Source organism: Gallinula chloropus (assembly GCF_964237585.1).
Source record: "Gallinula chloropus genome assembly, chromosome: 3".
NCBI lineage: Eukaryota > Metazoa > Chordata > Aves > Gruiformes > Rallidae > Gallinula > Gallinula chloropus.
The window spans coordinates 73,792,610-73,809,412 of NC_140087.1; the positions used below are offsets into that span (position 1 = coordinate 73,792,610).

At 47.3% G+C, this 16,803-nt stretch overlaps 1 protein-coding gene across 1 annotated transcript in view; it reads right to left on the reverse strand.

Annotated features, from left to right (window-relative positions):
- Positions 1-887: 887 nt before the first annotated feature.
- TTBK1 (tau tubulin kinase 1) overlaps positions 888-16,803 on the reverse strand; it is a gene marked incomplete at both ends in the record, with an annotated part of 94,192 nt that continues 78,276 nt past the window's right edge. Inside the window, 2 exons of the mRNA XM_084262417.1 lie at positions 888-1,314; positions 2,996-4,590. Coding sequence (XP_084118543.1) covers positions 888-1,314; positions 2,996-4,590 — 2,022 coding nt within the window. The remainder of the gene's footprint in view (positions 1,315-2,995; positions 4,591-16,803) is intronic.

Genomic DNA, 16,803 nt, shown 5'->3' on the forward strand with positions numbered 1-16,803 from the left:
CCCATGTTGGGAAGTGTGGTCTCCACAGATGACAGTTTGGTATTTGAGACAAGTGGCTGCAGTGTGCTCCCTTCTACATCAATTAGCAAGCACTCTTGATTTGCCAGCAAGCTGCCAGTACGTCCCTACTGCCATCTAAGTACCCACCACACAGGCATCTGCTGAAACAGCAGCAGTGTTGCTGAGCAGCGATGCCAGACAGCCTCCTCTGTGGGACATACTGGAGCAGGTAGGAGCATCTAGCAAGACCCGCCTGTCTCCTGCTCCCACCTGATGAGGCATCTCTGAAAAGGAGAGGAGAGCCCCCTCCACCCTGCCCCTGCTCTTATCTCAGCACACAAGGACGCATCCATCCCTCCTGGCTAAGCTGGTGACAATCCCTTGCTAACATGGGTGGCAGGAGGCGAGCCAACACTCAGGTAGATGGTGGTGGCCAAGGCTGGCATTTTCCCAGCAAGGAGAGAGGAGGGAGCTGCCTGCAGGACAGGGGTCTTCCTCCCCGTCAGGCCTTGCTCTTATCACCTCTGCTCCTCTTTCCAAAGCCAGGGTCGGTGTTGGTGACTGGTATTGCTCACAGAGAGAGGGGAATGCCTGGGGAGGGAGGAGGCTCAGGCACTAGGCAGGCTGCCTGGGTCGCTGCTTGGTGCTGTGCGTTAGCAAGCGTGAGCTGCGGGCGGAATGTCTCCCTTGAAGAAGGCTCCGTGGCTCAGAGGCTCTCAGGCCCGTGGGAGCTGATCACGATGGTGTGGGGTGAGAGTGAGTGAAGCATTGAAGTACAGCTACTGCTATACACTTGTGGGTCCAGCATGGAAGGCTGTGCTGCAGCATCTCGAGTGTATACTATACGCAGAAGTTACCCAGTCCGTTGGGCTGGCAGAAGAAGATCATTATCTGGCAGCTGCCTTACTTTCCAGGGACACCTGCTTTCCTTTGGTTGCTGGACTCTGAGTCTGGGTTTTTCCTCTTTGTTGTTTTTTGGCCACACCAGGAGATGGCAGGGAATCTCCTGTCGGCCCCAGGGCCTGAGCTGAGGGCTGAGGTCGGGGGGAAGGAGGAACTCGCTGAAGAGCAGTCCCTGGCTTATGCTGTCGGCAGGGAGAAGGACTTTCCCTCCGAGGAGGCAGCTGGCTTCTGGGGGAAGCACTGGGGTTTCTTGAAGGAAGGACAGGGCTCCGAGGGGATGCACAGCTGGACCTCCGCGAGCTGCTCCGTGGAGGAAGAGAAGTGGAGCTTGGCAAAGGAGGAAGCCGGCTTTGTGTCTGTGTTGTTCGGCACTCGCTGGGGATGCTTCCAGACGGTCTCTGTGCCTGAAGCCTGCAAGGGAAGAGAAGAAGGAGGATGAAGGTGAATTTTTGAAAGGGGTTCTGGGCTGCTGGCAGGTTTGGCATGAATGGTGCTGGGCAATTACAAGGAGTCTCCAGCACCAGAATGACAGGAGCTCTGCTGTGAACAAGCTGGGGCACTGGTTTGAACACCATCCTGTAACTCTTGATGCTGTTAGTTAGCATTTGCCCTGATCCTCCTGCATCCTCTGGGACAATGCACTGCTATGGTTTGGTTGATAGCACATATCTGGGGCTCTTCTTAACATGCAGTGTGCATGAATGCAGCAACTTCTTGCAAGGGAGGAGATACAATCTGGGAACATGGGCATGAGCTGGATTGCACCAGTTCGCCTCTAGTGGTGCCTGTTAGATGACTGGAAGATAAACCAACCCACAGAGATCCACTCCTCCTGAAAGTGCAGAATTTGGTGTGCCTGTGGCAGAGCCACAGCAGCAGCTCTGCTCCTGGGCTGGACCTCCAACCCCAAGGTCAGGTAGAAAAGCCAAACATTGGTGACTTCAGAAGGTCCACCTCCACTTACATCTCTGTGCATAGAGAGCCAGTTACCTACAAAAAATCAAGGCACAGGGATGTGCAGGGAATTCAGACCATGTGGAGGTGGCGCACACTGTTCCAGGTGATGCCAAAACCTGTATGTGTTCACCACCTTCTCTCCAGTTCTTTGCATGTTGGCCATCATCTGAGGTAATCACAACTGGCAACCTCACAGCCAAATCAGAATAATCCCTCCAGAGTTGCAGCTGTGCTGAAGATGCTGCAAAACTCAGCTCAACACCAGAGGGATCTGCTAGGCAGGATCAGACCAAATAGCTTGTGGAAGGGAAGAAGACCTCAAAGCCAGGGCAAGCAAAGAGGGGCTTGGTCCTTTGGCTAGGCTGAGCCAAAGAAGACAGAGGTGGGAACTTCACACACCAGTGAGCTGAAATGACTGCAGAAAACAGGATGGACCATGTGTTCAAGCCAAGTGAAGGATAAAGCAGGGGGAGGTGAGCAGAGCCCTGGCTGTGCCTCCTTAACAGGTCCAGGATTGAGCATTGCTCACTGTTGTGGTTTTGCCCCAGCTGAGAGCTGGGCACCATGCAGCCACTTGCTCTTTGAGAGGGAGCTGGGGGCGGGACAGGGAATTGAGGGAGGGGGAAAGGGAGGGAGAAGAAAACCCAAGGAACCAAAACCTTGCGGGCTGGGATAAGGATAGTTTAGTGGGATAGCAGAAAGATAGATATAACGATGATAACAGGACTTTACAACAGAATATACAAGACTGGTGATACACATTGCAGTTTCTCACTGAACCACACAACTCAGGCTGTACAGCTCAGAGCTGTCCCAAACCCAGACTTCCCCAAAACCACTTGTCCTGGAGCTGCCTGCTCCTTCTCCCACCAGCCCCCCTTTTATGCTGAGCATGACATAACTGGCATGGAATACCTTCTTTGTCCAGTTTGGGTCACCTGTCCTGGCTGTGTCCTCTCCTTTCTCGTTAGCAGAACAACTGAAAAGTCCTTGATTGCTTGGCAACAACTAGAAGCGTCGGTGTGCTATCAGCACTGCTCTCATCCTGACTCCCAAACACTGCATTCCATCTGCTGCTAGGAAGAAATTAACTCTATCCTAGCCGAAACCAGGACATTCACTTTTTTGGTCTTACCTGTTGGCAACAGCCGAGTCCTGCGGGGAGCTACTTAGCACTGCCATCGCCACAGCCACGGAGCTCTCAGACTTCGCTGCCTCTAGCGGTGTTTTCACCGGCGTGATGGGCCGAGGAATTCTGCTCTTTGTGCTTATGGGTCTTTCTTCTTTCCCCAGGAGGGCAGCTTTCTCCTTCCCTGCCTTCCTTGGGATGGAGTCATCAGAATCGTGGGTGTCCTCCTCAGAACCGGTGGCGGACAGGGTTTCTGAGGCCCGCCGCCTCTCCTCGCTGGAGGATGCGGAGGAGGATGCCCCTGAGGCCAGCCGAAGGAGGCGGCTTTGCCTCTTCTCCATCACTAGGCGGGCCAAGTCAGGTTGCTTCGCTCTCTTATAAAGCCTCTCCTTGGCCGAGAGTGAAGTTGAAAGGTCTGAGCCGGTGTCCTCCTCAGAGAACAAAATGGGTATCCGACTTCTATACCTGGAGCCCAGAGGTCTCCTGGGGCCCTGCTGCGGTGCATCGAGGAGGGTCTCCGCTTGCTTAAGGTGCTCTGCTGCCGACGCCGACTTCTCAAGGCCAGGTTCCCTTGCCACCATCTCACCGGGCTCTTCCAGATCCAGCGAGAGCGCCACTTTGTCAGAGAGCTCCGGCTTGACCTCGGGAGGCTTTGCGACACCGTTGGGAAGGGCCAACTGCTCCCCCACCACCTCTGAGGTGGTTTCGATGTGATTAGCTGACAGCGCGCAGCTCTCCGTCTCTGCCCCTTCTAGCCCCGAATGTATGCTCCCGTTCTCCACCAGCACCAGGTTGTCCTCCAGCTCTTCTTCAATAATGACCTCCTCAAACTGACCCGGAGGGCAGTACTCCTCATGCCTCATCATCTGGCCGCTGGAAGACATGACATTTAAGTGGGTCTTTTCAGCAATATGAACAAAGGTGCGCTCAACTTTGGTAAAGGGGGAGGAAGCTGCAGCCACTGCCATCGGAGGCTTTGGTTCAGATTTAAGGACTGAGGACAGGGTCCCTGGCTCGGATACATCCAGTTGGCTACCCATAGGCTGTGGCCGCTCGCTCTGAGGTGTCAGTGCAGCAAGAGTGCCCAGATCAACTTCTGGAGCCAAGTCTGTGGTCACTGGAGACTTTTTCAGATCACCTGGTGAAAACAGCACTAGTGTTTTTGAGCCTTCCTCCAGCTCCAGGTCCCCGTCAGCAGTGGATGCTCGACCCTTGGATCCCTTCTGGTCATCAGCCAGGAGCGTGGATGGAGCGCACTCCTGACTGCGCTCTGTGCTTTTTTGACTCAGGTCACTGCTGGAACCACTGTGCATGTCAATCTCATCCCCCTCCTCCTCTGCCTCTTCCTCCTCATCTTCCTCCTCCTCATCTTCTTCCTCGTCTTCTTCCTCCTCGTCTTTTCCATTCACTTCCAGATAAGGTTCCAGAGGTTTGCAAGGAGCGGTCAAGACAACATTTGAGAAATCAACTTTCTTTATCCGCTGGGATACCTTAGGCTTTTCCCAGTAGTCTGACACATCTTTCCTGAAGTCTTGATAAGGCAAACTTAAAGGCACCGCCTTGGGCAGACCATTCATTTCAAATGACTTCAGCATGTACGCCTGCAAGAAGACAGATGTGACAGAAGAAAAGGGTTAGTATTCAAACATGGCCTTGACACAGAAGACATTGAGATCACTGGGAAGCATGATTGGACAGGGTCGAGTCCATCACGCTTCCAGAATACACGCAGTGACTGCTTGATCATGAGATTCGTACAAACCTTGGAAAGGAGAGACCACAGACACTTATCAATGAGGGCAAAAAAAATGTGCCAAAGGCGTTCCTTTGATAGCTGTCTTTAACCTGGACCTAAAAAAGCTGTTTGCAATCAATTCCTCAGGGTTTTCCCATGTTTCCCAATCTTTTTCAGTATTCATGTATTTGTTTCAGTATTTTTACAATTACATGTTCAGTCCTTCCTTACTGGAGTCGTTCAACAGCTCTTTTTTATGCCCAGACCACAGTGAACTCAAGGGACCCCTGCGAGCTAAATAAATTTCGTGAGCACTTTCCAGTACCATCCACCATGGTCCCAGGGGCAACAACCACTGTAGCACACGTGTTCCTCTGCAGGTCCTTTCGTCCCTCCCTTCTGCTCCCACATCCCTTCAGCAGCTCCTAATTCTGTCTCTTCTTCAGCAAGTCAGCCACGGAGGCTGACACATAAAGTATCATTATTGGACTCTGGGTGTCCAACCATGAAAACCAGTGGGAGGATGGGAGTCAGTGGAGGCAGTGTTCCTCGAGCAGCAGTGTCCAGGCGGTGAGACTGCCTGCCAGGGGCCAGGAGTAGGTGTGAGATGGCTGCAGATAATGCTAGTGGAAAAGCAGCAGCTCACACACAGATGCACACACTTAACCAAACAAGAGAGGGGGTAGGTGGGTGGGGGCAAAATAAACAGGAAATGTCCACCAAAGTTTGGCCTAATTAACAATGGGTTGTAAGTGAAAACCACGGCAGCACCACTCCACAAAATGGATCTTAAAAATACCCACAACCATTTAGTTCATTCTTCTATTATGAGGGCTGGAAAATGAAAGCCCCTCCATAAAATCAACCAGTCAATAATGCATCACATGCTACCCTTGAAAAGTCCTAATCATGAACAGAAGGGCTCAGAACATCTGCGTTTTCAAGCAGCATTTGACAGCATCAGAGGGTATCTAGGCTACATGATTAAAGAAACACCCGTTCCACCATGTGGGCTACAGAGCTGACAGCAGCCAGCACATCCACCTCGCTATCTTTTTGTCTCAGGGAGGGGGGGGAAGCCCTCAGTAGCTTTTCAGTCCAATGACACAGTTCCAAATTGTGCTGAAAATATTCTGTGCAGAGCAACTCCCCTATTAGGACGCTTGAAAAATTTAAGATCATTATGCTCATGTATAACAGGGACATTTCAAATAGAGTGGTGGGCAGCACCAAGCTGTTATGCATGGTGATAAGCTGTTAGCTGTTTAATATTTCTTTTTATATCTTATAAATTAAAACACAGACTGTTTTTGGCGGTACCTCTGGAGTCCAAAGCTTCTTTTCTTCTACTAAAGCTGAAGCCTGGCCCTGAAGGCAGTCCTGTATTAGCACGATTTGGGCTTTCACTGAGCCACTCCACCTTTTCCATCAGGATGACAGATGTGGAACTTGGACTGGTAAGAATGGCTTATCACCCTTTGCAAAGAACATTATACACTTGGCTTCCTCCCTCAGGCATGTCTTTGCAATTAATCCACTCAGCATCTTAAGACCAGATTCTGGCTGTTGGCTGGTGTTGGTTTTCCCAAGAAATACACATGCAGTGCTATCCTGGAAGTCCTGATCCAACAGACACCCTTCCCCAGTGGGACTGGGACCTGATAAAGAAGCCCTGACCAATGCCTTGCCTTGTGCTGAGCCTCCCACTGGAAAGAGTACCCCATTTCCAACAGCAGTTCACCTCCTGCTCTACTTCGCCCCATTTCCTGGATGCTGTGATTGGAGTATCTCTGGTTTCTCTTTGCATATGTAAACTTTCAAATCTCTCAGCTCTTTGGAGCTTGTGTTGGCTCATCTGCTTTCTTGTCAAGGAGAATGGAATCCAGTCCTGCAGTGCACATCCTATACAGGCCAGAGATAGGGTTCCTATGTCCTGCAGTTTGCCCCATCAGTAGCAACCTCTCCAGCAACCTCTCTTTCCTCAACAGCTCTTGCAAGACATGTGAAGCTCCTCTGGGATGAGACAGCACTATGCAATGAGGTATGGCATGGTGCTGGGCAGCATGATGTTGCTGTAACAAAAATAATGGTTCTTTCCTTCTGCTCAGGTCCCTCTTTGCTGTCAGTGAGTTGTGCTGTAGACCACTTTCTAGCCTCCAGGTACTTCCACCTCTGGCTGTACAAATTCATTGCGGTACTTAGCAAATGGACTTTGTCATTTTCCCCATGTATTTTGTATTTCCCTGCACGGACACTGGTGGTTGCATGGGCACAACAGGGATTGCTTGGCTTCCACCTACCTTTGGGACACCTGGACTGCTTCAGCTGCTGCATGCAGTAACCCAAAATTGCCAGAATGCAGTCCCGTAAAGCAACCTGAGACTGTGGTTGTTTTGCCACTGTGAATGCACCAAAGAACATAAATATGCCAAAAAATATGGAGGGCAGAGGTTCCCTGCAAACCCAACTAAAGCTTGATTGAAATGTCTCTTGGGTCAAATATTATTTTAACATATTTTCTTACCTTCATTACTATCATCACCTGAAGCTGTTAACTAGGAAGACTGACCTAGGGCATCAAAGCCTAAGACTGTCTTCACAGCTGCGTTAATGTGATCAGCAGCTAGCTGTGAGCAGGCACCCTGCTGAACTAGGTGTTCCCACAGCTTGAACCCCTCACTAGAGAAGCTTGTGTCCTGTTGTGACAGTCATCACGTGTCTTTTGGACTACAGCACACTCAGCTGCTCTAGGACTATTCCCCAAAGCCTGGAGAAGAACTTTTCTCATCTGCTGTACCAAAGAAGATGGTGTTTCTGTGTTTCCTCTTCCAGCCTGATCCCAGACAGACCAACAGCAACTGGAGTTGAGCCACACGCCGCTCTACAGCAGAGACAGTTTTCAAACAGGAGTCACGATGCAAGGCAAGCATGGTTAGATCCATGTTACTTGCAGGACAGCCACAATTCTGCATCCATCTCACTAGGGTTTTAGGGGAGTGTGGGGGCTGGAAGTTTACCAGATGTTCTTAAACACCTTGTCAAATGTCTCATGGGAGACAGACATCTATCAACCCTATGCACATCCTTGCTGCCAGCCAGTGCAAGAAACCAAGAGAAACGTGACAAACTGTTTCTGCTGTGTTTGTAGGTGTTGATTTGTACTAGCTAAAGTTTAGCCAGTTTGGATGCTGGTAACCATCAAGGCAGGGCTCTTCCTTAAGTTTGGAACAGCTGTAACTTGCTGCTGTAGTATGACTGGGTCTGAGCCAGTGAAATTGGGACCAGCCTAGATTTAAAACTGAACTCACAGCGTGGCCTTGCCAAAATATGTGAAACACGTCTCCAAGAGTGACAGAACTTCGCTTCTATTCCCAGATCTGTCTTAACTGCAAGTTTTCAGTGATCACATTAGTAAACGATTATTAAACTCTCCTTGTTCTACCAGAGCTCCTTTACCTCCCCACCCGCTGCTCCCATGTACCCAAAGATAAGCAGGGGGCACCTTCCCAGAGCTGGAAAGCGAAGGAAGTAGAGAAACAAAGCAAGAAAGTAAGAAAAAAAAAAAAAAACAAACCACCCCAGCCATCACCAAGGTGCTGCCTTTGATTCTTTAATAAGGTTTCAGTAGTATACAAGCTTTTTTTTTTCTTTTTCTCTTTTTTCCGATTGTCTGGATTAACATACATGGATTTAAAAAAGGCACAAAATCCATTGCACAGCTTCTGTTTTTGTTTGTTTTTGATGACATTGCCTGTTCATTGTGGTTTCAAGTGTAGGATTTTACAGTACTCTGCAGCATTTACAGCATGGTCTACATACAGGTAATCAATGCATGCTTTTATACAGGAGACAGAATTCAAATTCTCTCTCAGTATTTCTATATACACAATAATACAGTGGTTTTCTTCTGAAAAAAGCCTTAAATTGGTCTTGCATGCTCAGTGTGCCAGAAGAATTAGTGCAAGCATATATTACAGTGTTATTGCAGTACAAAAAGGTGTTGACCTTAGGCTCTAAAGGGATTAGATACAGGAAGAATAAAAAGACTCAAGGAAATCAAGCTTTGGATCCCTTTAGTCAACTACGTCCTTCCAAATGGATCCCTACCCAGTACCGCCTTTAAAGCTACAGCAGGCTGCTTCCTCTCTGTCTCCCTGCTGCCCTTCCCCCTGAGACGAACTTCCACAGCTTCTTCAAACCTCCCGTCCCTAGCAATCCATGAGGACTCCTGGCAACTTGAGGAAGTCCTTCTGCTGTGCCTCCTAATGCTGGAGACCAGCTTGAAGGGGACTTTCCCGAGATCCACTGCCTTCAAGCCAACTCAGTTCCCAGCAGGTGAAGTTTCTCAAGCCAACCAGGAAGCACAACAGGTTACCTACAGCTTTTTTTTGTCTCCTCTCAGTAGAAACGACTCCAGAAACCCACATTCACCTCCTGCTTGAACAGCGGTTGGTTAAATATGGTTTGGACTCTCTCCTGCTTAGCGGCAACGGAAGTCTAACAGGTGACACAAGGTAATGCAAAGGAAGGATATGCTGGTCCCTGAGATTCTTCATGGGAGCTGGAAAGTCCGAGAAGCAAAAATCAAGTTCCCAACATGACATTAATTGTCCCATTGGGAATGGGAAGAGGCCTTAGTTCTGAGAGATGCAGATGGCACACAGACAGCAAGAGCCATAGTCTGGTCTTCCCTGTAACGGCTTTGATTTGGGTACTATCAGGGCCTTAGCATATCCTGGAAGTGACATTATCCTCTGCCAACATAGACTAAGCTTGTTTGAGACTTGGAGATCTGGCAGGATTAACACCAGTGAGTGGGAAAAAAAAAAAAACCAAACGTAGAATCTGAGTTTCTGAAGCAGCTCTTTCTTCAAACCAGCATCCAATGAGGTAAAAGTAGCAGGGGTCTTAGAGCTGCCACACTTGCTTGCAGGATCTCCACATTCCAAGAATCAGCACCATAAATGTCAGAGAGATGTTCTTCTTTCCAGCATCTTACCATCACATGCTCCACAGCCTTTCTCTTAAGTTTTTTTTACCAAGGTCAGTAGGACAGTCCAGGTGTAATGCTGGATAAGCACTCTGCTCCTCCCTATTTGTGCTTTCGCTTGTTGTTGGATTTGTGCCAGTTTTCCTAGCATCTTGGACGGGAGCAGTAGCTCTGTAAAGGTGGAATGCCTGCCACACAGCTCTCCATCTCAGCACCCACCAGCATCTCCAGCAAGAGTCAACACAGAGCTCCCTGCCTGAGAAGACACAGGGACCACCTCATTCTTACCCCTTGTAAGAGACTCAGGAAATGGCAAGCAAAGTGGAAGGAGAAGATAATCCAAAAATTGTTCTAGTCCCTAATTGTAAAGGCAACTTAATAGCAGCAAGAAAGAAGAAGAAGATTCTGAAAGCTAAGCATCTTCCTTACTTGTAAAAATAACCAGAAGTCAGCAGTGCTGAATAAGAACCTGATCTGGCTTTTTTTTTTTTTTTTTTTAAGGAAGGACCAAGCTGAAGGGGCAAGAGTCCCATGGAAACCCTCCTTGTCTGACTTGTTCAGAGGAAATTTGCCATTACTGTGTTTCACATTGCCAGATCAATTAATTGCACTCATAATTAAACTGAGAAACTTGGAGTTGTTGGAGGAAGCCCTGGGGATTCTTACGAGGCAAGTGCACTAGATGATGAGGTAACTGACTTGAAACACTTTGCATATGAAAAAAACCCCTCTAAACATAAAGCGATTTTCTTCCCAAGCACAAAAAGACATGCAAGTGAATGTAAAATGGGGATTGCTTCCAATCCCCAGGTTACACGGTTAGCAGCTTGTTCAAAATGTACATTCATTGTAACATCATTTTTTCCATGGCAGGTGTCATACAAAAGAGTTGCAGTACATCAAATAAGACTTGGAAACGTTTCCCAGAAGTTAACCTTGGCGCTGTGCCCTGGGCCTGCGAACGCAGGTCGGCCTGTCATGGCGGCCCAAGCACAACAACACAGGGTACAAAAACGCAACAGAAAGGAAGGGGCCACCGCAGCGACCAGCCTTTACATTACACATTTTATTTCACCTTTGAACGTTACCCCAAAAGAGGTGTCTCTGTACTAACCAATTCCACCCCATCGCCAGAATGCTCTGCCCCCCAGGGTGACGGGGAGTGCAGGGACAGGTATGCTACAAGACACCCCAACTGAGGAAACGGGGCTGGGCCAGGTTGGGGAAATCAGGTGTGCAATGTGCAGAGGGGGGCCTGGTGTGTGCCACCCGAACCAGACACCAACGAGGAAACTTTGCTGTAACTGGTTGGAGTTTCGAACTTTGCCAGGGCCTCCTGAGCACTGGGGGGTGTGCAGAGCGGCCCGGCGCCGGCACAGAAACGCTCCGGTAAGGCATGACCATGCGTGGCCGTGCAACGCTGCACGTGCGGGTCAGGAACACACAGAAACATAGATACAATCAGAAATGGAAGCTCCAGCAGAAGGCCTCCCAACACCACCCTGGGGACAAGAGTGCAATCAGGAAGCGCAACTGGCTTTTACTTTGGTCAGCCTCTCCATAAACTGTCACCTCCTCCAGTCACCCTGAGGACTGGCAACTACAGGGGACGCAGGTCAAGAAGACAAGCTCCCCATGTTCTCCAGCTGAGAACTACCTGGGGAAATTTATTCACTATAAGCTCTAAGGGGAGTTTAGGGATTTTCAAGGCTTCAGACCTTGTCTGCTAGGAAATGCAATTTTAGTTTCTTCAGCCAGCCTCTCGAAGCCCATCTGTTACTGCCAAGCAGAGCTATACAAATATATGATAGCTATCTCCAAACAGTTCTTTCCCATTTGTCACCAAAGGAGAAACAGAAAAGGAAAAATAAACCCAAAAGCTTCTCTTTTGAACTGATAGGGATAAAAGAGCCCTTTCTTATTCAATTTGGAAGTTGCAAAACGGTCTCAGCTCCAGGTAAAGTTCTGAGTGGCATGAACAGATCTCCACCAGCAGCCATTAATAAAATGCATCATTCATCTAACCCAGCAGTTTACCATAAAAACAAATTAGGTCAGTGACACATTGTTATGTGGCTGTGATGTGGATGTGACTGGATACCACAGAGACTCCACAAAGCCTAAGGAAGAGATGCTAGACCCCCTGGACAGCCGTGGTGGGTATCTGTCACCAATCCCTACAGATAAGCAGTAGAAAATCTCCTTATATTTTCAAGAAAAATCTTCTGCTGCTGCCAAGCACATATATATGCAAATCATAGAAGATTAACTGACCGAGGTGTGAGAGGGAAGGGCACTGGAGAACAGGAAAAGGACGGAACACATCTTTCCATCTTTCCTGCTCTTCAGTCTCACAGTGCATCCTCTTGTTGAGCTATTTTACAATACAGGACTAAACTAGCAATGGATACATTTTCTTGCCTTAATTTATTTACAAAGGATCACAGCACCAGATTCAAATAGTGCATTTTTACAGGAGAGAGCAAGTGAAGTTCCCGGTGATTTGCAGTCAAAGAAATGCCTCAGTGATACTTGTTATATTTGGTATATAGGTCCCACCCACTGTCTTGACAATTTCAAGATCATGAAATAATATTCTGCCTCCTGAAATTGCCTCTGTGCAATCAAACCCAGCTGTCTGGCTTCATCCTGAACATGTTCTGAAAAGGCTTTATTTGCTGCTGGCTTCCTCTGGCTGTCCCACGTGTCAAACAGCAGGGAAGTGACTCACAGGAAAAAAACCCAACAGTTCGGGGATCTTTTGGGTTAAGAGGCCATAGGAAGGTACGAGGGGTATTTTGGAAAGGGTAAATTGAGGTGTTTGCCCTGGTTTCCCATCTGACTGCAGAAGGCTTCTACTAGACAAGTTATCAAGTCTCTCAGAAGAGGCAGTAGTACACTTTGGGGGAGGGCAGCCAGTGACAAAGATGGCACCGAAGCGACGCTACTGATGGAAAAGACAAATGAGGTAGTTAAACACTCCAAAGTGAACCCTTTGGAAGAAATGTTTGAAGCACAGAACATTTGGTTCGTTTCTCATTTTGAAGTGCTCGCAGCCTGGAGGGGTTAGAAAAGGAGGGTGTGTTAACTGGCTTGGGAGTCCCCTTTGGAAAAGAAATGCAGCTCAATTGCTCAAGAGTCACTCCTTGTGCAGAGGCTAGGGAAGTTGCTGAGGACACCTTTGCTTATTAATACTGATCAGTTTGAAACAATAGGCCTCTTTCCAGAAGTCCTATATGCAAAAAATATATGCAAAATTTGGAGTTTTTTCACCTCAAAAAGGAAAAAAACCCACATTGTTGACTGGTTCTTAAAGGCAGGCTGCCTTCTCATCGGGTTTGACTGCCGCAGAAGCAGCTGCAGAACGGGACTGCAGAAGAAACCCAGAGCTCCTTTAAAACAAGAAGATAGTTGGATGGCGTCATGCCAAGGGAAGAACTGTCATTACATGTGTCAAAGGGAAGAATACCAAACCTCGAGGAAAAGATCCACCACTCAGTGATACCTCCGGATCAGACAAGCAACCAGAGGAAACACCGGGGAGTGAAAAGTTTGGAATAAATGAACAAAGTGTCAGCTCTGTTGCACTTAAAACTTGCCCTGTCCTGGCTGTCTGAAACACCCTCTTTAGTTCTATTTATATTTGGATTCCCAGCCTCAACTCCCATGTCCCAGAAGGCGGACAGCCACTTTTGCCAGCCCAGAAAACATCTGGTTTGGAAGGACTTGTACTATTTGCAACTGGAGTTGAGACATTTTCTTGCTCACAGAGACCAGGCACCAATTTAAATGGAATTTAGAAACAAGCTCACGACAACTGAAGTGGTGTTTGACCACCTATTTACATGGTTTGCAATCATAGATGGTATCTGTGTCTTAAGGGAAAGAGCATTGCCAGCCCTCTAAATTTAGCTGTTCATGTACTCAATAATTTTTGGGAGATTGCTAAATCCTAAGGATTCTGGGATTTGAAATGTGTGCAACTGTCCTGGAAACAGAGGGTGTCTTCCATTATTCTCTTTGAAATCAAACTGCCTTAAAACAACACGATCACTGTTCCTCACACAGACCCCGTGGTGAGCTGAGACTACTCTAAGTGCCAAAATGTGCCATTTTTCGCTGTTTCCTCCAAGGAAATCAGAGGGAGGGGAAGGCAAGAGGCTGATCAAAGTGCTACAGGGACTGTGTGGTGCAACATCACATATGCAACGCATGGGAAAATGGTACCTCCTCAGATATTCTTGGGAATGGCAAAGGCAGGAGGTAGTGCAGGTACCCAGGGACACAGAAAGGATGCGAGGGATGAGATACTGCCAATGGCAGAGGAGGTAAACCATGGGGGCAGGAGAATGTGTGGAGTGGGACATGCACTGGCACTGTGAAAATAGTTTTCTCACAAGGGGAAGAGACAGGATAGGCAAAGAGGAACAAACTAGATGTAAGAGAGCTTATTGAGCAGTGAGGTGATGATGAGGGAGTTCTGCCTCCTTATCACAGTGTATGTGAAGCCCCACCACCAGCTCACAGCTACAGCTGACTGCTGTTCTTCTTGCATCCAGATCGAGATTTAAACATAAACTAATAGGGTGGCAGCTGAACAGCAACATCCCTCCTTATGGATCAATGGACAAGATCCCAGAGGAGAATGTCATCTAGTCCTGGAGTCAGCTGCCTTATCTCAATCCAGTCTGGAGGCCAACTGTCCAAGTACAGCTTCTTCACCCTGGGCTGGGGAGGTGGCAACTGCCAGCATCCTTCACAGCTCAGGTGCTGCCGGCTGCCTCCTAGCACTGGAAGAGAGAAGGTGCACTCAACCTCTCACCCTCAGCTGGGTGCCCAGTAAACAAAAGGCAGCTAGAGCTATACACTCCTTAAGAGTCGTTTGGACACAGAATTTAAAGGTGGGCTGATCTGCCTCTGTCCTTGGGTATCATTAAAGAATCACCACATGAACTACAGGAAAACAGCTGAAGGAAAGGTCTTGGAGTCACCATCTATGATGTCAAAAGAAAAGCACCAGTTCAGGCTGGAAGTCTCTAGGAACCACAAAGACACTTAACCCAATAAATGTACCTTTTGAACCAGTTTGTCCCTTTCAGAACAAGAGTCTTCCAGCAGTCTTGACCACGGCAAGTCCAGGTTCAGACCCACAACAAAGAGAAGGAGTGGAAAAGCAAGAGATAACTTTTCAACATGAAGAGGTAGCATAGGGATGAGATTATATCACCCATATGACTGTCTTACAAGGCATTTCTATATTACATTCTGTCACCAGTGTAACAAAAGAGACTTTAAACAGAGAAAGAGGTGATGCAAGATAGCTCCTCCACTTACCTGTCCCTCAACACTGGCAAAAGAACTATGGGAATTGTGGACAAAGTCAGGTTCACACCAGGGACTTTGTCAACATGGGCATATCATCAGGACACTCCTAACACAGATGCGCTGGCGTCTGTGAAATTGCACCCTTGTCAGGACAGCTTATTTTCAGACAACCCCCTCCCACCAAAACCTTCCCCACCCAAAGTGAACGTGTGCTGGCATAGCTACCTTCACCCAAGTCGTGCCAGCTCAATCGAAGCACCTACAGTAACGTTTTCACAGAAACCACATCTCATTAGCATCTTCCTGGGGGAAGGAAGCTGGGGAGAGAGTGATAAATTGGAAGCATCTCCCATTCTGCATAGAAAGAAAGTGAAAGGACCAAGAGACTGAGATATAAAAAGATGGCTTTTGTAGGTATAGACAACCAATGTGCATTTGCTCACTGAAGTAGAGCATAAGATCCTAGCAACAGCTACCTGTCCCTCTGATGCTAACAGTGCCTGTGTCATAAAGGAGTGGGAAATGCTCATTTCAATGTTCACTTTGGATTCTGAGGTGAACAAGTGCTATATACAATGGGAAGTTACAATAAGAACATCTCTTTCAGGATGCAAGACCTGTTCTTGGGCCCTTGTGATGAACACAATTTGTCTGGGTCTGATGCTGAAAGGGATTTTTATTTTGCTAGGATTGATTTACACTGACTTACCCTAGCTGGAGAAGTTAAGGAACCTTATCAAACATAAAAGGAAGAATAACTATGGCAATTAATTTTTCAGCCCATAGCCCCATGATCACTTTTCATGTTGACAGCCCTCCATCAGTTGGGTTTTTTTCCCTACTGACCCTTGCTTGCCAGTGCTGTCAGTTGTGCAAATGGATAATGAAGCAAAGCAGGAAACGAACCAAAGTTGAAAACAACTTCCCTTCTTCCTGTGCAGGTCCATGCAGCTGCCTGGACACCAGCACTGGCATCAGGTGGGGGTTGGAGGGTACATCTTAGAGAACTTGACCATGAAAGCTTGTGGAAGTGGCTGCTTGGCATTTCCTTTGAGCTTTCTATTTTGGGTTGGTGGGGTTTTGTTTTGGTTGGGTGGGTTTTTTTGGACAACTGATTTGGGACATTTTTACATTTATAATTGCAGTCATTAGAAATGAAACACAATAAATAAATGCAATATAAATGTAATCTACAGAGGTCTTTTAGAATTGCACTGTAACTAGCTTTAATATTAATTTATTACATTTCCAAAGATATAAAAAGAGCTATTTTCACATTTCTTTAATTTGCCAACTGTTCCTCAGCAGTATGTGGATTCCATAGTAATTATTACAGCATTAGATGAAAATGTTAAAAATATCTGCAAAGTGACTATTTTTAATGCTCTTTGCATACTACTGTAACACCAGGATTCCAGCCATTAGCACCAATTAATTTGTTTGGCATTAAATTGTAAGAGCCATATTGATCATGAAATAAAACTCCCCATAAAACCCAGGCAACAGCAACATGTCCAGTTATTCTGGTATGGAGCCCAAATTTGATCTTTTAACAGGATTATTTAGAAATTGATATCCCACCTTACAGAATCTGAACAGCAAAGAGTTTGGTGTTTTTTAATAATGTATTTCAGCATTTTACCACAGACCTATGTTTTTTTAAAATGAGCATTTTACTTCTAGTTTGACCTTTGTTATTTTATCTTCCATAATCTAGACCCATATCTTTGCCTGGCAGATTAAAAACCCATCTTGCTCTCTTCA